General features: G+C 45.7%; 1 protein-coding gene across 1 annotated transcript in view; it reads left to right on the top strand.

Moving 5' to 3' along the window:
• RGS9 (regulator of G protein signaling 9) overlaps positions 1-20,305 on the top strand; it is a 65,966-nt gene extending 45,661 nt beyond the window's left edge. Inside the window, exon 19 of the mRNA XM_034067667.1 lies at positions 20,258-20,305. Within this exon, the coding sequence (XP_033923558.1) occupies positions 20,258-20,294 (37 nt within the window). The 3' untranslated portion in view covers positions 20,295-20,305. The remainder of the gene's footprint in view (positions 1-20,257) is intronic.
• The last annotated feature ends 2,532 nt before the right edge of the window (positions 20,306-22,837 follow it).

Below are 22,837 nucleotides of genomic sequence, written 5' to 3'. Positions count from 1 at the left end.
CCCCCAGGTCCCCTGGGATGTGATTCAGATGTGCAAATCTTGTTCTGAGCAGGAATGGTGGGGGATTAGGATCAAGTTACTGGGAAAAGCATTGGTCCTGCGCTGCAGTAGCATGAACAGAGCAAAATCCAGATCTGCCATGCGGAAAATGGGATGGGGTAAACATCTATCCCATCCCTCTGTGGGGCTGGGGAGCAGCCCATTGCTCTGCCAAGGGCTCATGCAGACAAAAGCTGCATGTTTGAGTTGGTGCTTGGCTGTCCCTATGCCAGAGGGGTTGTTACCTGTGAATCCATTGGTGGGGCTGTTTGGGAAGTCTGAGGATGTGCTTTGAATCCAAACTTTGCTCTCTGTCCAAATTCCATTGTGGACTGGAGCATTTCTGTTGTACCTGGTTGGAAAATGCACAGAAATTCCCACCAGAGGGTGGAAAACTGTTTTTGATTTTGAAAAACAAAATTAATGTACTTCTTCCTTTTCCAAAGGGAGACACCAGCCCACAGTGTGTGGGGAAATGCTTCAGCCTCTTCCCTCTCCAATGCTTCCTTTTGTCTTTAGCCAGAAAGAAAAGGCAAACCGATGTTTGCCCTCTCACATCCTGGAGGATGCTGCTGCAAAGAAAGTGCTTCATGTGTGCAAACATATATGAGAAAGGGATTTATAGATTACTTGTGTTTGGATCCAAGAAGTGCTTTCTATTGAGAGGGGATCCATCTCTTAGGAGCATTGTTCAGCTTCCCTTTGAATGTAGTTGGTGTGGGTTGGAGCATGCTCTGTGGCCCAAGGCATGGACACAGCCTCTCCATCACTGCTGTTACTAGAGTGTGAAGCACTTCAAAATGCAACGGGCAAAAACCAAGCCAGAGGGAGGTGATGGTTAGAAACTGTATCCTCAGTCCACAGAGGTTTGTCTCCTCAGAATGGCAATATGGTGTGTGCTTTGGAAAACTATGACTTGGGGGTTTTGTCCCCTGGGAGCTGAAGGGTTTTCCTTTGCCACCTCAAGAAGTGAGCAATATTGTGGTTATATGGCCTGTTATTGTCACACTATTTAACCTTCCAAAGTGGGTAAGGATCCTTCAGACCCCTGAAAGCAGCAGTAAATGATTAGCATTGGCTCCAAAGCCAGGAATCATAAGGACTTTGATCCCGTATCACTCCTCCTCCTCCTACTTTGTTGTTTAAGATTTACCAAACATTCCATCTCTTCACATAAAAATTCACCTTTGTGTTGCTACACAGAATCATTGCATAGTGACAATAACAATCAAACTCCTGGCAAATCTCCCTGTGGCAACAAGTAATTGACCCAAGAATTTTCACTACAAGGAGTATTTTTAATAACCACACAGCACTGGAGATGCGCGTTCATCGGGGGATACACCGCTATTGTTCTCATCAGTCCTGATGCTTTGCCTTCACCCTTTGAGTTCTCTCAAAGGATTGAGATGATTTGGTTTCTTTGAAGAACAAAGGAGGAGGGATTTTTTTTAGATGACTGGCTATTTTGATCTGCGAGGTCTGCGCGCAGTGTGAGGGAACAAACATCACTAAATCATTAAGGGGGAAAGGAAGGGGATGCATAATGGAAAGGAGAAACACAAAAGCCACTGGGGCCGGTGGTTAGAGGAAGGCGCCTGGGTGTTGTTTTCAGGATGCACCGGGAGGTTTGCTGCCTTCTCTGGACCTTGGGGTTTCTTATCTATAATTTGGCAGGATAACTCTTACAGCTGGAAGACTTTGCCAGGTTTAGGTATAATTTTCGATTCCTTGGGACATTACATAGGATGTCTTATTTAGCCAGCCCCAGCCCCTCCTTCAAATGAAGCCAGTGCTTTCCTGCAAGATGTAAGATGTCATGATGTCTGTGAAAACCCTACAAGGCTGCTCAACCTCCCCATCCGTGGATGGACATGACTCCAAGATTGTCAACTGTGGGTACTTGATGCGAGGCTACAGTGAGCACTGGGATGAGGGATGCTCTCCTGGTCTTCAGTGCTGCAGCAGTGCATGGTCCTTGGCATATGTCTTCTCTTGAAATCTTTTGTCCCCTTCTTAGCAATAGAGCTTGAGGTTTTATAGCAGGAGGGCCCATGCATCAACTGTTCAGATAACAGACAAAGCATCTAGGTTAGGAGCCATCATCCCCAGGCTTGCTGATGGTTATTGTCACATAGGAAGCTTTGAAGAGGGTGCAAGCCATTACTGAGACTAGAGCAAAAACTGGCCAAACCAAGATGCCTGCTTTGCCCCCTGGGCTGTAATGCTTTTAGAGCTTGCCTTGTTCTCCAGCACTATAGAAGATAGAGAGCCCCCTGTGATTTTGTATGTCATAGGATAACACACAAACATACTTCATTCCAGTGTGCCTGTTCCATTTTGGGAGATAAGGAAATATTGCATGTTCTGAGGAAATAGGATTTGTCTGTAATTAAGCAAAATTCCTTTTATTTAGCATAGCTCTTTTAAACTAAAGAGTGACTATTACCTGTTAATGGTGGGGTGCACCGTATCCTCAGAGCAATGTCACATTTCTGTGAGTGCCTATTTTCATTCTATTTGAATTCACCCAGATGCATAAGTAAAAGACATCTTCCAGGCTTCCAGCTAAACAAACAGCATCCTGCTAAGCTGAGTCCATCACTGCCAGCTGGAATACTGCAGATGATGCTGTAGCTGACTTAAATGTGTTCATGCTTAGCTCTTGGTGGTGGTGGTCACCTACAGGGTGAGCATGACCCATAGAGCTGTTGGGGACTGTCCTTGGGTTGTGCAAGGTCTGTACAAGGATGTGTGTACATGGAAGATAGAATATTCCTGAGCTTTGGAGGGGTTTTGGTCTGAATCTGAGCTCTGCGGCAGGATCCTTGTCCAGGGCCAAGCAGAAATCTGTAAGAACTTAGTGTGTTTTTGACAGAGTTGGGACTTGTACAAGTAGCTTGGGCTGTGTTGTGGTTAAACTTTGCCCTTTCTTAGTGGATCTTGGGAAACAGTTTGCTTAAAGCTGTTGAGGGCAAGGGAGCTTATTCTCCTCAATTTTTGATCCCTGTTACCCATCAGCTTTAGATTTAGTCCTGAACTCTGCAAACACTTAAGCACATGTTTTGCTTCACACACTTAATGGCAGTACTCACTTATATCCAGTTAAACACATGTACTGGTTTTCACAGATTCAAGAGCCTGCCACAGATATTCCAGGTTCAACTTCCACTTCACATTGGAGCTGGTCTTGTTTCAGCAACCACTAACCTAATGAGTCACTTTGCACTAATCCCCTTCCTGCCCTTTGGATGTATCAACATGAGCATGTCCCTAATCTACAGTGGGGATTTTTTTCCAGTGATTCCAGGTTCCATATGTCTCATTGAGATGAATGAGACACACGAGAGGATAGTAGCTGTGGTGGTCATGGGGTTAACCAGAACAACCTTCAAAAGCACATGAAGGGAGAAAACATCCCATTTACTGAGATGCCACTGCCATGAGGGAGAAGTTTCCTTGGCAAACAAATGATGCTGGTGTGCTGGAACTCACTATATTGGCTGTTCTTATGCCTGAGCTTTGGGTGCAGACTGCAGGGTATTGCCCTCAACCTGGGGCAGTCGCCCTGTTTCCCATTTCATGGTTCTGATGCTCCATGGTGATAGTACTGAGCTCAGGGCCAGGCTGTGAGCAATGTGATCCCTATGCCTTAAGCCTCCTACTTATAGAAAGGAAACACTAAACACACCTTGCAGTAAAGTGGGGCTTCCCCAATTAATACATGTGCTCTCAGGCTTGCCAGATGAAAGGAATGTAAAACACCCTGATAGCTTCTTTTATGATCATTAATAATAGTATAACTTACCTGAGAGGCAGAGCTGCATGTCCCCAGCGAGTTCTGATCTCCTGTCACGCCTGGCTATGTGGGATGGGTAAAGCTCTGCCTCTTTAGGGAGTTGTTAGATGAGAAAACAGGCGGCAGATATTTCTCCACCCCCTGCTTCCCTCTATTCCCAGCACTGCTTCCCTCCCAAGGATCAATATCTGAACTGAGAAATTAGATGATTAAGCTGCATATTGTAAATACATCAAGTGGAGTCCACTTCATCCCCTTGGCACGCATTAGCATGCCCTGGTGGAGTGGTGCTGCTTTTGAACAGATTAAGGGCATCAGCCATGCAGAGGCTGTGGGGTATAGGAGTGGGACAGTCCTTCTGCAGCGCATGTCTGACTACTTTGTGTGGATCTCTCCTCAATTTGCATTACAGAAAAACAATCTTTTATTTATTTAAGTTGGAAATCCCTTTGCATCTGAACTTCAAGTGTGCAGCAAACACACTTTGATCATGTTAATGCAGAAGCCACTGATTTACAATAAATATTGTGTTTTCTTTTCATACTTCCTTGTGTTCTTTGAGGAGATTAGAGCAAAAGGAGGAAAATAATGTTGACCCCATTAAAATTGCCTCGTGAAAGAAGTGTGCAGAGTGAGGGAGATGCTGGGATTTGAATTGTCCAAAGCTAAGGACAGAAATCACGGCATTGGTTGGCTGTTAATTCCTGATGCAATTTATTGGGACTGGGAGAAGTGATGCTACTCACAGTGCCTTTGAGTGTGATTTGGGGAAGTCTAGCTGTTTTCTGTAAAGCATAAAGGAAGCAATGCATGCTGAGATGTATCATGGCTTTGGGTGGGAGGCTGAGGTAGCAAAGGATGAGCCCAGCCCTCCTGCCCTCCTGCTTGCAGAAGGATGGGGTACATGTGTGGGGTACAAGTGATGAACTGGCCTAGAGGGGTTCCAGACTTTATAGAATCCCAGACTGATTTGTATTGAAAGGGACCTTAAAGCTCATCCAGCTCCAACCCCTGCCACAGGCAGGGACCCCTTCCACTGGAGCAGCTGCTCCAAGCCCCTGTGTCCAACCTGGCCTTGCAGATACCTGGCAGTCCTGTGATGGTGAAGATCCACAAAGATGTGCAGTTAAGACAATGAGTGCTTTGACATGGCTTCTGCTGAGTGTTTCCACAGAGCTGTGTTAGGAGCATCCACCTTCCCATGGCAGGTGAGTGCCAGGAGGAGAAAAGCCTCTACCCAGTGTGAGCATCAGGGGCTGTGTGAGGGGTGCTGGTCTCATGGGTTCCTGGCTGGTGAGGTTGGTGAGGTGCTGAGCCAGCTGAGGCCTTGGATGGCTCTGGTAACTGGCATCATTTTTGATGCAGTGGGTATCATTGGAGTACATGAGCCCTTGGAAAGCACAGTGCTGGGTTCCAGTCCACACATGGAGAAGAAAAGAAAGAAAGAAAGAGAAAGAAAAGAAGGAAAAGAAGGAAAAGAAGGAAAAGAAGGAAAAGAAAGAAAAAGAATCAGGATCAGCTCCTAATTGCAGACTTTACAATCACACCAGCTACTCAAACCCTGTTCCCCAGAGCTGGGGTGACACATGGGATGATGAGTCCCTGTTGTGGACCCCGGCTCTCCACAGGGGTGTTGTAGGAGAGCAGAGCAGCGCTGCAGCATTGCTGCTTTCCTCCTGTCATTCTCATGTGGAATTAAATGCATGTATGCTTGCTTTGTGGCAACAAGGTGAGATGGGGATCAAGGCCAAAAGGGTCAGTGAAATGTTGGGAAGGCAGCGGCATGTCTGGAAGTGATAGGAATTGTTTGTAGTGAAGAGATTTCTGTGGGATCAGTGAATGGAGTTTGGGATTGAGCTGATCTGCTGTGATCTGTTAAAGCTGGTCCTTGGGGATGGTGGTTTGCTGGAGCATCGAGGCAGGTTGTGTTCCTGCACAAGGAGAATGAGCCCACTGACAGCACATCCTCCTCACTGCTGTCAAAGGAAGCTTTAGTGTGGATGTGCAGAACCCCTCTCCTGTTTGGGAATAGAAACAGATACAAAGTGAACACTTTAAACACAAACAAAAAAACCCCAAAATACCCCAAACAAAACCAAGCTGCAAAAAAACCCCAAACAAAACCCCCCACTCCTCCCCAAATCCCAAAGCCTATTCAGCTCACCTCGAACAAATGCAGCTTTCTTCTGGAGTAATCCAGTGTAAAGGGAAGGGCTCAGCTCCCTTTATGCACCCGCTGCACTGACACTGATCCAAGCTGACTCGGGTCTTTGTGGCCATCCTGATGCCAGGAGCAGCAGGTCCAGCTTACAGGTGTGAATTCCAGCTCTGTCCCCTTTTCAAAGGGGGCTTTTCATGCTGGGGAGGCTTGGACAGAAAACAGTTAAACAAAAGAGCAGTTTACCCTGCCTGTAGTGTGTGCTCCTGCCTTCCCTTTCCCTCCTGTGCTGCTCTTTTGATTTCCTTAATCAATGTGGGTTCCTTTTGCTTAATTCAATGCTTTTTCCTTCTTTTCTTTTCATCCTGGAGCAAATCTATTCAATTGTATTCCTGGTTTAAATTGCTAAAGAAAAGGCCAGAAGGAAACGCAGGTTGCTTCGAGCTTTACTCAATGTTGTAACTGGAACCAGCAAAAGCGGTAGGTGTATTGGTTGCACCAGGTAGATGGATTACTTCAGGCCATAAAGGGTTACTTTGTATGGGGTCAGAAGCTCCCAGCTGCGTAATCTGTTGTATTGGGTTTGCAGTCCTGAGCATCAGAAACAGATGTTGTGGAGGAGGAGGATGGGTTTACTCCTTGCAGGGAGGGCTGTGAGTAAAGAAACCCCAAAGGCATCTTTGGGTTCTCCCAAATCAGGCTTTCCGAGTTCTGAACCCAGCCCCTCATCTTCCCTTTCACTCCACTATACTTTATTATATGGGTTTGTAACCAGAACAGTTTAGCCTAAAAGTGATCCACTCAATTACATGCTACTGTGTTACTTCAGATACAAAGAGACCAGAGACACATCCCTTTATCCTAAGCATCTTAGACAAACAAAGCAGGGGGGTTAGTGGCGGTGTAAACACATTTAAATTACCCTCTTTGGAAACCCTGATCACTCATTATGGTTAAATCCAGCTGAATGGAGCCGGAATGACACTTGAAGGTTTGTCTGCTGGGAAAATGCCTGTTGGAGAGCCGTGAACAAACAGTCATGGTGCCATCCCTTGTGGAAGCTATTCCTGTTGAAATCCTGGACTGGTTGGCAGTTGGCCTGTTCCATCCTGCTGCTTCTGATGTGAATTATCCCTGTGTAGGGCAGAGATGATGCTTTGCACAAAATCAGGATCAGTACTGCAGCTCATGGGATGCTTTTTCTAGTGGAGATAAATCTGGGGAGAGATAAAACTGCAGAGATAATTTATGACCCCATTTTGTACCCAAATGCATCCCCTCCTCTGACCTCAGCAGGTGGGATAGACCAAGAAGGGCATCCTGGGGACACGTTCCCAGCCCTTTCCCATTGCTTTCCATCTCCGTGGAGAGACTGACATTGCAGTGATCCCATGCACTAATGGGTCCTGTCCAGAGCACACCTAACCCTGCAGCCAGCCCTATGGATGTGACCCTTCAGGTGTCCCAGGGTGTGTGAAAACCTTGCTCCTATTCAGTAAACTTGTGTTGGGAGATGGAGCACCAGAGGGACCATGGGGAAAATCAGTTCCACCAATTCTGCTTTGTCCCCTCCATCCTGAAATTACACCTAGTGCAGGTTTTCCTGCAGGTATTCCTCCTTATCCATGCCTCATTTCATCTGCCAGCTGGGAAGATGCTGGGTTTTGCATCACCCCAGGCTAAGGATTGAACTCACAGCATCCCAGGGAGAAGCCTACCTTTGTTAGTGCCAAGCAGGAGGGTCCTAAAGCCCCAGTGAAGACACTGGCATGCAGCAGTGCATGCTCTAGTGGCTGTGGTGCAAGTGGTAGCATCAGAGAGGCTCCATCACTCATCCACTATCCCACTAATGTGGGAAACAAAGCCCCAGGTCCCCTCTTTGCTCCACAGTGCTGGCTGAGGTGTTTAAAAATGAACACTGGTTTTCACTTAAGCCTCATTTCCTGTCAGTTTAATGGGATTTGATCACACAATTCCCTTCATACACAGTTTGCAGTGAGCAAGCTCTGCTGGGAAAAGTCTATCTTAGTGGTGCTACAGTGGGTCTGAATCCCTCCTTTCCTGTAAGTGGCTTTAGTGAGGCTGTTTCCATGGGCAGCACTAGCACATCCTGAGAAAACTCCATCAAAGCCCAGACAATGTTTTCCAGTTATTATCCAGTGACTGACTTTAGGTTTCCCATTGACAATAAAACAGTGGGTAAAAGGAAGCTATTAACAGCTTACAACTCTATCTAGTTCCTTCTCGGTAAAGCTCTTTGAGACTTGGAAGCTGAACTGTACACTGTATTGCTTGCAAATGCATCCTCTGTTTTGGAAACCCTCCATTTATTTTGTTTCCATGTTATCTGCGTGGTTGTAATTAGAAAATGATGTGTCTGCTCCATGACCTCCTCGTAAAGAACATAAAGTGAGACAATAACATTCAATTCCCTTTCTAAACCATCAAAAAGAAAATGGTTTTCAAGGCATTTCTTCCTCCTTCCCAATTCCCTCCCTGCAGCTGCTTGGGTGGTCTCATTTGACAAGTTTTACAATAGAGGAGGTTATTTTTCCATGGACAAACATGTAAGTACAGGAGAAAATCTGGAACTGGGAAACAAGCTCTTCGCCATCCCCAAGTAAAACTCAAAGAGGCTGAATAGCAGCAGATCCTTCCACGGCTCCTGCAGAGGCAGGATGAGGGAGAGCTTGCACAGGGAGACTGCTCAACTCCCTCTTTTGTTGCTGCCTACCTGCATTACTGCTATAAAACTTGATAGTCTGTTCCCATAGGAGGGAGGAGCATGTGCATGGCCAGCACAGGGAAGGCTGGGGACAGCAATGGGGCTTTGCACTGGTATGGGCTTCCTAGGCTGAGGAGCAAAGGATGGGTGACAGGGCAGAGATGCAGTGCATTGTTGGGGTTTCGTGGGCATGGTATTGCACTTATCTCCCAGAGATCATGGAATGGGTTGTGTTGGAAGGGACCTAAAGCTCATCCAGTTCCAACCCCTGCCATAGGCAGGGACACCTTCCACTAGAGCAGCTTCCTCCAGCCCCTGTCCAACCTGGCCTTGGGTGAATGCAAGATGTCCCTGTCTATCCCTCATACATCTAAACCAATTTCTTGGCTCCTCTTTGCTTTTCACCTGCAAATACTGCTGTCATGGCCCTCTCTGCAGGAGTGACTAGGTAAATGGATCATTTGGAACAATGTCTGGAGGAGAATCATGTCCAGCTGCAGGCACTGAGAGCCTGGCACTGAGTCACTCACTTGGTAGGAGCACGTCTGTGGATTGAAGTGCCCAGTCACACCTACCTACATGACAGGAATTTCAGATACGATATACCACTTATGTCAAGCCTCTCTGTAGTTAGTCATACCTTAGTAGCTGGGGAAACAGATCAAATACTGCTATAAAAACATGGAAATCAGAAAAAGTGCCAGGTTCTTTTACAGCTCTGTGTACTGTGCGTCTGTTTACCTGGGCTTACTGTTTTGAGGCTGAAATGACAGCAGGGGTATTGTGAATATTTAAAGCCAAAGGTAGCATCAGCATTTCCATTTCGGTTATTGCTTTGTGTTGTGTCTGGTACATTAGCTTCACTGCAGAGGAGGTTGGGGATCTCCATCTAGTCCTGGTGGACAAAAGCTTTCTTAGAGAAAGAAAACAACCCCAGCAGTTGGAATCTTGTGTGAAGATGGGAAAGCAGCTCTGAACCTGCTGGATTTTATAGCTTATAACATACAAATTAGACCATCATTTTCATGCCACTAAGTCATTGTGCTGAATCCAGTTGCTCCAAGCATCACTTCTTCTTTCTCCAGCTTTTTTCCCTTTATTGTTTCTAAAGCAGAAGGGTGAAGTCTATCAACTGGTTATCAAATGTGTGTTGAAATGCTCGATGCAAAAAGGGCTCAGGGGATCCTGCCCATTAGTGTGGGGGCACAAAGTCCATGTCTCTCCAGGAGGGAGCTGGATGGGGAATCCTCTGTGTCTGTGGAACAGGGATAGTACAAGGTTTTTCCTTTCAGGTCAGTTAAATGTGCCACGTGCTCAGGCAGAGCATTTGGAAGGTTGTTAGGTATAAAATACTGTGAAACAAAGGGGCAAATGATGGTGACAGTCCTTCCCATAGCAGTCCTGCTCCAGTGCTGACTGCATGGGCTGGTTCAGATGGTCAGTCTCAGATGCATAACCACTGGGGTCATTCCACTATGTTTATGGCCAGCTTTGCTCCATATCCCTGCTGTAGCCTGTATAAACAGGGTGTCTGGTTTTTCCAGGTGTAGCTGAAGTTATTCAGTGCCTGGGGGCAGGTTTCTGGACGCAAAGGGGCTTCCAAGGTGAAGGCACCTTGAGGTCACCCTGTCTCCCTCTCAGCCTGTTGGAGACTTTATACGCCAATCATTTTATATTGTATAAGGATATAATGCCAGAGCTAAAAATAGTTTCCTCTCAACCATTTTCAAGACCTTTTCCTGCTGAAGATGGGCTCTTAGGGCTGCTCCTGGATAAAAGGCACTGCACAGAGGTGCATGGATAGAGCACGCACGGCCCTGTTTGCTTTAGGACACTGTCATTCTTTCTATGGTCTTCTGTGGAGTTGAAACTGGGGGTGTTTTGCTTTACGTGGAGGAGAGGCTTTGAGTGACAGATCCAATGACCAGACTTTAGTGTGAGTTAGGAAAATTAGTTAATTTGGCTAGAGAAAGCAAGGATCCCCATGGAGTTTGCAGGGTGAAACTTGCTTCAGATGGCTCATAAACAAAGGGATGCGTTGCTAGGATTGTGGAGTTCAGTGGATTCTGCTTTTGCAACCCACTGTTGCAGTTTTACTTTTTCCCTTTCCGTCTGGGAGAGATTTGCTTGTGTCTCAGTTTCATGTTTTCCTTCTGATTTTTGTGTGGTTTAATTCTTATTGTTGTCAACAATCCCAACAGTGGGATTTGCATTTGCAGCCTGCTTCAGGGGACAGGGGAAAAAGAAAGATCAGATGATAAACAGCAATGATATCAAGTGAGTATTAGCAAAAGTGTGTTGGGGGAGTCTGCCCGAACCAAAACCATCACTGTGGGAAGATAAGCAAGCAAAGGAGCATGAAGCTGTGAGAAGTGTGTTTGGGGTTGTTCTACGCCACAACATTCTCTCTTTCACAGTTGCCCTTAGGCACGGTTAAGCTTCTATGTCAGGATGTCTTGGCTTATCTCCCAATGCCATGATGTTCCTGAGTGACTCTTTGTATTTGTTCTTTGCCTGACATTGCACAATAGATCAAGACTCCTTGATCTTGCCTTGTTTGGATTCTTTCCTGAATTGCATCCATGTGTCTAATGCACTGAGCCCTTTCACATGATTGGGTAATATTTGCATCAAGATGAACAGTTCTTTCCTAAATGAATGTGAGTGGTTGTTTCTTCCAGTCCCAGAAGTGAAGTACAGGACTTTGGACCTGGGCACGTGGCTTCACGTCTGGGACATAGTGCTGCAGGATAATATTTGTTCCTTGTGTGTTTTTTCCCTGGAAACAGCTGGTTTTCCCCTTAGGGCAGGACATTGGCTCTGCCTGAAAGCCATTTAGAAACTGCAGGGAATGCAGGAGTCAGTAGCCTGCCCATTAAGTTGGGTTTCTTGCCAAACCCCATTACTCTCAAGAGAGTTCTGCACTTGCACTCAATTCTCGTGTGAGGTTAAAGGCAGTGGGTTTAACACCTCAATTCAAGCCAGTCTGGACCTGGGCACATGTGAAACAGCTCCTGTTGTTGTGGATAATGTGCAGCCCCAGGGTAAATATATGTGAGCTAACAGCCCTTCTTGTGTGAGGCAGAGGAGGAATTGATGGCTAAAGCTGCTTGGGGAAGGCTTTCCATCCTTTCTGACATGAACGTGTGTGATTCATTAACTAGCTTTGTCCAGCTGGAATTATCACTGAAACCTCATTCCAATAGAACTCTGACTTCATGATTATTCCCAGAGGTGGTATCTCAAGAGGTTAGAAATTGAGGCTGGTGTCAGCTGGGATGCAATTGTCATGTATGTGTTTGTGCTGCTGTCTGCACACAAGTGTGTGAGAATGATGTACAGCATGTCGTAGGATGACTGGGTTTTCATATGGCTTTCTCGGAGAACAGTGCTTTTATTCTCATTCACAGTTCTCATCCCTTCTCCTGCTCTATGTCTGATTTATTAGAGTGGCTGAACATGTATTTCTGCCCCTCTTCTCCTCCTCTCTCGTGCTGGTATTTGTAAGCAAATCACTCCTGTTTCATGGGAAGTGAAAGATAAAGTGAGGTTCTTGTATGCGTTGTGCAATGCAGATGATGACTGAAACAGCTATTAATGATTGCTCTCTGCATGCCCAGACATGACTTTGATTTCTTAGTAATTCCAGCTATGGCAACATACACTAATAGCATAGTTTACAGCTTCAGTTCTCTAGAATCAGTTCAAAACCAGGTGGTGTTGTCACCGAGCTGTTGACAGAACAGCAGGCTCAGGCCCTTGGTTAGTTTAGAGCATCAAATATTGGAGTGGATTCCCAAATGTGGGGTTTGAATCCTTAGATTTAGGGCCCTCGTTTTCATAGAGGTTACTCAACCCTTGCTGAAAATGCCTGACAGTTGCAGGTCCAAAACCTGAGATATTTAAAACCAACACCTGGATTTGACAATAATAGTCATTAAACGATTAGTTTGAATGTTGAGGCATGAAGATGCCAGGATTTGGGGTGCAGATGGGTTCTGTTGTGCAGGGTAGACATGCCCAAGAGAATCACAGGTTTTGTTTGTCTTCAGTAAATAAAACCTTGAAATAACAGGTTTTGTATTCATAGCAACTGGCTCCTGCTTCTCCTCTACCAGGGAGACAAAACTAGTACTACCTGGGGATGGGGAGGTGAGGGAAAAGGGCATAAAACCCAGGAAGAAGCGAGGGAAGCATAGATCCCAGAGTCTAAGCTTAATGCCATAAAACCTGACTGGAAATAGTACTCTTGAAGACCACAGAAACATGCCTTTTACTGTGAGAGCACAAAGCTAGAGAGAAGAGAGATAGGATAAGGCTGGTGAAGTCAATGCAGCTGGTGCAACAAACCCTGGGACGTTCCTGCCTTACAGAAGTTTCCTTTCTGTGGGAAAAATCAAGGACAGGAATGGGTCGTTCTTTTTTGCCACAGCAAGCCTATACTTAAGTGTGATTAAAATGCCTTGGGCAAAGGAAATACCCTGTAGTTTAAGCCAAACATGGGGACATCCTTTCTCCCTCTGATGGATGTTATGGTGGTTTATGTGGCGTACTATATTCTGAACCAGGCCCAAGTCAATTAGGCACCGTTTCAAAGTCTTTTCTCATGCAGCCCAAGGTTTTGCTCGTGCCAACGAAATCCATCACTCGGGGAAATGATAGCAGAGATGAATTGTGTGAATGAGCACAGCCAAGCCATCGGGTTAGCAGGCAGCAGGCGCTGCAGGATTCCCTGCTTCAAGGATCACGATGCCTTTTTCAAGTTGTGAGCTTTAATGGCCTTTTTGCTGAGATCAAGTATAGTATTGGTTTAATATCTGATACAAGATCTATCAGGAAAGTATACTTTGCCTTTGTAGAAGGACAAGGGGATCTAACTATAAGATGATCAGATGGTGTTAGTTCTTTCTTACCCCTAGACCAGGTGGGATTTCTGCCCCAGAGACACCATCTCAAACACGTTTACTTTCAGCCTTTGACTATTTGAAGCTTTCAGACAATCACAGTGTGGAAAAGGACAGTCCTTACAAATCTTTTGCCCTTTCAGTCCTGAAATATCATTCCTTGTGATGGAAGAGAGTAATAACATGTGAGAGCACCATCACAAGCCAGCCAGCAAAGGAAATAACAGGGTGACCTTATAAAATCAGTGCTGAAAAAAACCTCCCAATTATAAGGTTAAACACCACTGAAGTAATGATTCTCCTGGTTTATCTCACTCATGATACACTGCATTTGAAACCCATCCACTGGGGACATGAGAAATGGTGCTTAAACCGTCAGTGGAAGGTTCCTTCATATAACAGACATATTTCCATGTCTTCCAAAACAGCCCTAGAGTCTGGGCAAGCAATGAGTGAGCTTAATGCCTTCCTTTGTAGCAGGAGATCTTTGAAACTCCTATTTGATCGTTTCCCTAGATTAGGATGATGCTTTGCTGCTTTGGAGGAATGTGTCCCCCTGCCCACCAACCTCCTCTCCCAAAGTGATAAGGCATCTGTAAACACTCTCTGAAACTCTGTACAGAACCTCCTCTGTACACTGCTTTGAAGCAGAGCTGCATGAAGACCTCTGTGCTGGCTGGAAATATCTTGCAAACTGATAACGAAGTGCAGGTACAGCTAAAATCCACTGTGTAATAAGGATTAGTGAGCCGAAGGAGGTTTGTTTGGATTGAAGATGGAGTTGAAATATATGAGGCTTGGATTGGACCAGAATTAAGCTGAACTTGGGTTTCATCAGATGCTGCACGGCCCCCTCCTGTCCTGCTCCTCCTCACCCCACTCCATGCTTAGAGTAAATACTCAGAGCTCACCCTTTTAAAAGGAGCAGTTTAATTTTCCCACTGGTCCAGGTTCTTGTTCAATGCTTTAGTCCAATTCTTCACTTTCCCAACCAGCCCTCATCTCTCTGCATCTCTCTGCCTGTGTGCTGCTCTGGATTGCTCTCAGATATGTGGGCAATTGCTCCGCTGAATACAGCCTGAAAGAGCTCCATTTGATCCGGTGATGATCCTATAGCATATATTCTGACTAATTGTATCCATGGAAATCAAGTGCACTTTAACTAATGAAAAAAAAAAGAAGATAGTGTGGTCAAAGCTTATTTGAAGAAATGACATGTTTTAAAACCTGACATGACTTAAAACAGAATCATATAAGTTCCTTTGCTAAAACACTTTCAGGATATATTAGGTATAACAATAGTTTTCTACATGAAAATGGCTTTGAAATCTTAAAAGCAAAGTATTTTAAAAGAAAAGGATTTTTGCGGTGCATTAAATTGGATGTGAATATGACAGATTTCAAAGACTGTCAAAATAACGAATTTACATCATAAATGCACAGGCTCCCTTTTTAAAGGCCTCTTCAACAACTCAGGAAGGCGTTTAATGGTGAGCAAGTTCAAAGTGTCATGGACTCCCACTGGTATAAAAAGGAGGCAATACCCACTATACTCTCTGTGTTTCAGATAATGTATCTGTCTCTTTTCAAGTTAATAAACTGCACTCCTGTCAAATTGCAGATAAATGAAAGCGACCAAGACATTGTTTTCCCCACATATTGCTAAGAAAGATATCTCCCAATATTTCTAAACGACCAGTATGCTAAAAAGAACTTGAAATGAATCCACCCTGCAGTTATTTTACAGCATCAAAGACAATGAAATTTCCACAGAGGCACTTTGTGAAGTTTTAAATGCTTTATTTCTGATAGCTGCTCATTAAGAAGCTTCGAAAGCTTTTTATTGTTTCAAAGGCAGTCATCTAAATTTTTAATCATTCACTAGTGCTGGATGGTCACGATGTGACTCTCTAGCTTTAAAAACCCTGCGTTCTTTTCTAAACAGTGATGTCAACAGAATGTTTCCTTGAATAATTGTTAGGTACGGCCTTGCTCAAAGAGGAACTGCGAGAAAGGAGAGAAAGGAAAAGGGAAAAAGGGATTTTTCTGGCTCCCTTTTGCGAGGGAGAGAAATGCGACACTTCAGGAAATTAAAACCCAGGACCAGCAGTTTACAGAGCTGGCCACTGGTTTAAAACGCTGTCTTCTGGGATGGTTTCAGCTCAGGCTTTTTATAGCAGGGGAAGTTTGTGGTGGGTATCTTTTAAGCTAACAATGATGCTCCACAGGCTGGTTCTCACTCTGTGACACGTGAGTGTCCCTATGGATTAAAGAGGATTTGGGGAAGCTTCCTGTCCCTGGCTCTTACCCACCATGAGTGCTGGGACCAGGTCCTGCTTGGTGTGGGGGATGATGCAGGAGGCAGCATTCTCATCCCCATCCTGGGAGCCCATGGCTGCCCCAGCCATGTCCATGTGAAGGAGCAGCAGGGCCCATGGGAGCTGCTTGCTGTGCCCATCACCAGCCTGGTTGGGCTAATCCTGCCCTTGCATCTGGTTTCTCCTTGCTCTTCACCTCAGCACCCATTAAAGACAGGATTTGTTCCTCGCTGCCTGGGGCTCTAGGTTCTCACGCGCTAAACGTAGGGATGAGATTGCAGTTTATTTACTCTACAAGCCTGTATTAAGTTTCTCCCTCTAGAAACCACAATCCAGCCTCTCTCCTCTTCAGGGACCGTGAGTTTTCCATTCTCAGGATCTAAGAGCTGGATTGAACCCATGTTCCAGCTCAAGCCTCTTCCCTTTCTTGTGCCTATATTAAAGTAGGTTCAGTTCACCGATAAGAGATGCAGGGGCAGATCTGGGCTGCCTCTGCTCAGCAAGAAAGCAGGTTCCTCTGAACACAGGCACTTGGCATTTCCACCTTCCAGTTTTCACTTAGGGTAAATGTAAAAGACATTAAAATCCTGAGCAGCAGGAGCAGCCCATATGTGATGCAGTGTTGGGACGTGACCTGTGAGAGATCTTGAGATAGGAGGATAACAACTGGCTCTTACTGACAGAATGCTTTGCCCTCCTCTAGTGGCATTTGTGATCTGAGACTCTCAAAGGAAGTATAAATATTAATACAATAACCTTCTCCTGTCAGTTGTAGCCATTCCCCCCTGCACAGCTGAGGCAACCAATGCATGAGTTGGGTGAGCTCTCCTTGCAACCCCAGAGGACAGTGTTCAAGTGGGTGCCCCTTGTTTTGTCCCCTGGGTGATGGAGGTGTAATCCACACCTTCAAAGAGCAACTTTTTCTCATGCTGAATGTGTAACTGTTGAATAGACCTCATTAGTTCTATATTCTGTATGCAAGCTTATGCCTGCTATAGATATATATTGATGCTTTCATCTGTCCCTCAGTCTGGGTTTGGGTGGTTTTTGCTGCTGAATGCAGCTTTCTGGCTTGTGACCATGCCAAGATGTCCTTCCCCTCTCTGCCTTGGACCAGGGTGTCTGGTAACTGATCCCATTGCTAGAAAAAGAGACAGGAGTTTGGAAATGCAAACAGTTCCAGAGTCACGTTGGCTAATGTGGAGCCAGGAGACGAGCATGCTCCCTGCCCAGGGCCAGCTCCGCCCCTTAGAGGCAGAGCAAGGAGGATTTGCTGGTTACAATTAACTAGTGATATCTTGGGAGCAATAAAATGAAGCAGTTGCTCCACTTGTACCAAAAGACAAGTTGCCAGTATCCGTGTTGGGAGTGGGGTGAGAGCTTGGCCAGCTGTTGAGCTTGTGGATGCTGGTGCCAGGTTTGGGAAGAGGAAGATGCTGCTTCTGCTTTTGGCCTCTTCGTGTTGTGCCAGGCTCCCAGACAGCGTGGGCTTTGCTTTAGTGTCTACATTAAGGCTGTGTCCTGGGATCTCCATTTGTTTTCTTGGCCAGCCAGAGCCCAGATTACTTTTCCTCATCTGCTTTAGTTTTTGTCTGCCTGGTGTAGTCACTGCTGTAATTCCAGCACACCCCTGACCCATGCATCTGCCCAGCCTGGGGCTTCTCCTGATGGACCTGGGCAAGCTGCCACCAACACTTACTGCAAGTTCTTTCCCTTTCCCCAACAAGCATTTAGAGCAGCCCCAAATCCCTTTGGGAAGCTGCGTGGACCTTTGAGGTTGTGCTTTTGCTCTGAGGAGGCAAAGTGTTCTTGATTCTGGTACTGGAAAAATCAAATGAGAACTGGGAATGGAAGTGGTGTCTTTAGCTGGTATTTGACAAGGATTACTGTGCTTCCCAACCACCCTGGAAGTCATCAGTATGTCAGACAGATCCTTGCAGTGATTAAGCCCATGGGATAAGCCACCATCTTGCCAAATAGGCAAGTCACGAATACTGAAGCTGCAAGTAATGTTACATACACTTAGAAATCCTGATGAAAACCAATGAGAACACGACAGTTGCTGTAAGAAATGCACGTTAGAGAAGCAAAGTATATCCTCTGTGCACTGCTTAGCATCCATCGCTCTACACTCATGTTGTGCACTGGTGTGAAGGACCTGGTCTCAGAGCTGGTGGGCCCTGCAAAGCCAGTCTCACCATGGAAATCTCTGCAGTGCTGCAGTTCCATCCCCTCTCATTGGGGAGCTGCTGCTTACATTGGCTCTCACTGTGGTGGATGCCACTGGAACTTTGGGAAGCCTCTGTTTTCCCAAATCTCGCATTTTATCTTTCCCAATCTCCCATTTGCAGAGCACACTTTCCCTGTAGTGATACAAGACTAATTACATCTACCCCGAACCTTGTCTGGAAATAATTCCCATCCTGTGTCCAGGCTGACCAAGGAAAACAAATGAATAAATACTAGAACTTGCAGGACATGTCTATTGCCAGAGACAAAACAGATTCGGAGCTGGAAGTGCTATATTTGGAGCTAAGCTTAGAACTTGGGATTTTGGACAGACTTCTAAATATTGACATGCAGGGTCTCAGGCCCATCTCACAGACTGCAAACATCCTGTGTTCTTGGCTATTTTCATGTCTGGATCCATGCTCTGTTAGCTTTCCAGGGAGAATTTAGCTCTTTGTGTAGAAAGAGCCAAGGGCTTTGGGAGTAATCAGAAACTGATAGGCCAAATGACCTGGTAGCACATGAAGCTATCTTTGAAGCCTGAAAGAAGGGGATGGCATAAGATACAGCTCTTGGATCTGTGTATTCTTTCCCATTAGTAACCTATCTACAAAGTTGTAATTAATGGGGATCTTCCAATTCAAGATGTAAGTATTGTCATAGGCTGTCAGTCTCTGCACACGGTGGGAGATCCCAGTACTGGGATCCAGGAGCTGGATTTAAAGCCACTGCTCAAGCAGTGCATTGGGTACAAACAAGGGCAGCCAGCAGCAGAGCTAACAGCAGAGTGTTTCCAGTTGTTTTTCCTGGCCTGGTGCGTGTTTACAGTTGCAGGGTGAGGGAGAGGTCCTCCCATCCATCCCACCACACTGCCTGCAGCACAGAGTGACACTTTCCTCCCATCCAGGTGCTGGGGAGCTGTTTCCATATGGCGCAGCAAGTCACAGCGACATGTATTTAATGTGCTCAGTGCACAGGCTTTCCAAGCCTGCATTTTGCCCCTTGTAGTAAGTGCAGCTGCATTAAGTTCCGTGGAACAGCTCTAGAGCTAGGCCAGCAGGAGTGCAGGACCTGCTTGTGTTGAAGATGGAAATGCAAATGCCTGCCTGCAGGCTGCTGCTTCCCTTCCCTGTGCCATTTAGTCTCAGAATACTCTGCATGCTACACTTCTGTGTTGTAATTACCAGTCTGGTTCCTAATGGCTATAAAGCTGTCCTCGGGAGGGTGTGATGGATGAAGGGGTGTTGTTAGAATGGCCTTTTCTGGGGTGTGTTGCTAACGGGCCAGCATGTTCCTTGAGGTGATCCTCTGCTGCTCTGTTGCTTTAGAGTGAGCCACAGTTCCCCACTGCTTTCACTTCTCAGTCAAACTGCTTGCTCTGAGGCTGCAGCTGACGTTTTTGATGCTGATGTCTAAGGAAAAGAAGCTGAACTTTTTCCTTGAAGCAAAGAGCTTACCAGAATGACTCAGCAGAGGCAGCATAGATGGCTCCATGTGGTCAGCTATAGAGAATACCACTTCTACTTAGTATTCCAAATCATTTGCACATGTTTTTGTGCCTTATTTCTTCTCTCTGGTTAATCTGAAAGAGTTAAACATCTTTCAGCAGCGGTAAATTACTTCTGTCATATGGTATCATTTCTCGTTTCTGCTGAATGACTTAGGTGATTGACTAACAAAATACTTGAAATACTTGATCTGAGATTTGCTGTTGGGTAATGTTCAAGGGTTTAAAATCCAAGCTTCATTACTGGAAAGCCTGCCTGCTGGTAAACTGTGAGCATTCCTGCAAAGCACAACCCAAAGCACCTTGTGCTCTATCACACCTCCCTGTTTCCCAGTTCAGAAAAAGGCTTGCAGTGTGTTTCCAGCATGACTTCTGTCTACAGTGTACTTGTGGGAGGTGGGAACTGTCTCATTTAACTTAAAACCTGACTTCTAAGCAGATGAAATTAGACATTTGGCACTCTCTGCATGAACAGATAGATATAGGGCCCAAAGGGAGAGTGCTGCAGTCCTTACATTGATGTCCAAAGGAGGTTTGAGATGCCCCATGGTCATGTCCACTCTCTCCATTGATTATAGGAGCTGCCGATGTGACTGGCTAAGACCATATACCTGACTGGATGCGGCAGGATGGATCCCAGCTGCAGGCCTGCATTTCTGAAGGTATTTGTGTGCCTAAACAATCAGAAGGCGCCTTGCAGGATTTGTAGAAAGGTTCTTTGGTTCCAGGGAATAAATGGGATTTAGTTTAGATAAGGCAGACATGTGGGAAATCTGATGTCTCACGTATTCATCTAAACACTTCAGAAGAATGTGTGCCTGAACGTTTGCTCAAAGTAAGGTCAGGTTTGGCTGATGGATATTTAATACATTTGATCTTAATGTGACCCTCAGGAAATAACAAAGTTTCATTTCAAAATACATGCTTTATTCATAAGAATTGAAAAGAAAACCTTTCCCACTGCTGCTTTTGAGTGATGCCTCCTTCCCACCAAGGCCTCCATCACACCATTCTGCCTTGTAGTACTTCCCCTTGAAGGTAAGGGGGAAGGCAGCACGGTCTGATTCAGTTTTACCTTGGGATGTGCAGGGCTACAATAACTTTCCTGTTCCCTGTATAGAATCTACATATTTCTGTCTGTAAAAACCTAGGAAGAGGCACTGTCAGCCTTGACCTCCAGCTTTCATCATGTCCCTGTGCTGCTAAGCGTGGTTTCAGAAAGGAGGCAACTTTGTGCTAGTTCATAGAAAGCCCAAAATAACAACAAGGAAAAACACAAAGAAGCAAACCCCTTGTGTGCTCAGGTCCAGACATCCCTTCTTGAGCTGCAATTTGTGGCTGTCTGATCACTTCAGAGCTGCAGCACTGATTTCCTCACTCCTCCTGAACTCCTGCCATCTCTCCCCAGGCCAGGAGAGGGGCTGCTCTGCTCCCTGCTCTTCTGGGCTGCTCTTTTCTTGCAGGCTGGAAGTGGAATAAATCACCAGCGACTTGCATGAAATTCAGACACTGTAAAACCAAAGGCAGTGGCTAAACGCAGCTCTTTTTTCCTCCGTTCATGGTTTCATGCCCATATGGATGCTTGTGAAAGCTGTCCTCCATCAGCAGGTGTGTGTTGAAATCCAGCTGTGCTCCTCTTGCAGGATGGCAACTAGTCACATCTGGTTCCCCTTGATTGTAGTGCTGAGAAATCACCTTGTTCTCATTTTGAAGTAGCAGAGATGGCAGAAGGTCCCTTTATTCACAGTAATCAATTCTAGTTGGAGGGTCCTTTAAACTTACAGACAAAAGAATAGCCAGATCCAGTAAACTGGAGCTACCAAAGGTCAAAGCAGAAATAAGCTGAGAAGCTTTTGTACTGAGCATAATTAATCATTGCAACATCCTGTTCAGATCTATGGTAGATTTTCTATCACTTAAAGCCTTCAAATATGGACTGAATATTTCTCTGAGTTGAAGTCAAGTCTGCTCATTCCCACAGTGGGATGTATCTACCAAGCTAGAAGATGGAGCTGATGTGGTAGCTTACAGGGTGTGTGCATCACTTGGGATGAAGTACCTGCACTGTCACTGCACTTGTCTCGAGTCCAGGTTAGATCATTTCAGAGTCACCCAAGTTCCTGAGCTAGCAGTTATATATTAGATGCATTAGGTGTCATGGTGGCTGACAGAAAACAGATTAAGTGGTTTAAACAGATCTGAAATCTTTGGATTCTGGCCTTGCTGCACAGCAAGCGAAGCATGGGATGGTCCAGAGATTGAGATGAAGGGAAGAAGAGGCGTAGCAATGATGGGACTGGGGTGGAGAAATATGTTGTTTTTCTCATGTAGGGCTCAGCCACTGGCTAGACACGTAACTTGGGCCAGATGTTGCATGAAGCTCCCTCTGGAGAACCATAGGTTTGGGCTTTTTTCTTTCCTTCTTGGAAAAAAGAAGTCTTGTGGAACATTCTCACTGGAATACCAGATGCAGCATCTTGGAGCCGAGTTCTCTCTGGTAAATAAGCCTGCTAACTAACCCAGCCCTGCTGCTGCAGTGTGGTGTTGGGGTTTCAAACATCTGTGTGATGATTCTGTTCTTCCCCTGTTCTCTTTGTGCCATGTTGGAATGTTACATGACTTGACAGGCTAAAAGTCATGGAAGGGGGTGTGTGGAGGAGGGAAGCACAAAGCAAGTTGTACAGACGGCTATCGAGGGTGAGGGCTTCTTTCATAAACACCAGTAACCACATGAAAGCTCTTTAGAATCATAACAAAACTGTCTTCTCCATAGCAGTTCTAACAGCGCAGGTACTAAAGCCTGGTATTAATTACCTGATTGAACTATTGCTGCAGGTAGAAGCTAGTCAGAAGCTAAAGTGCTTGGGTGGCTAGTCCCACTGGTTTCCATAAAGCTAATGGGATGCCAGGTCAACCCTGGAAGGGCACAGCAGGTTGCTGGAGGACACTGCACTAAGAAACCTCCTAAAGGAGCCTGGCCTGGCTTTCTGGAGCCACCAGGATGCAGGTACGTGCAGATGTGTGTGTCTGTCTGCAAACCAAACCTGCTGGAGGAAGAATCACACATGTGACACAAACAGCCGCCTTTCAGAAGCCGGCTCGGTGGGTGCTCCAATTAACAGTGCCACTGTTGCTCATGAGTTCATTACAAAAGACAG

This window comes from Melopsittacus undulatus, chromosome 11, assembly GCF_012275295.1.
Source record: "Melopsittacus undulatus isolate bMelUnd1 chromosome 11, bMelUnd1.mat.Z, whole genome shotgun sequence".
NCBI lineage: Eukaryota > Metazoa > Chordata > Aves > Psittaciformes > Psittaculidae > Melopsittacus > Melopsittacus undulatus.
The sequence above is the reverse complement of the archived record's forward strand: the minus strand, read 5'-3'. Positions and strand labels throughout refer to the sequence as shown.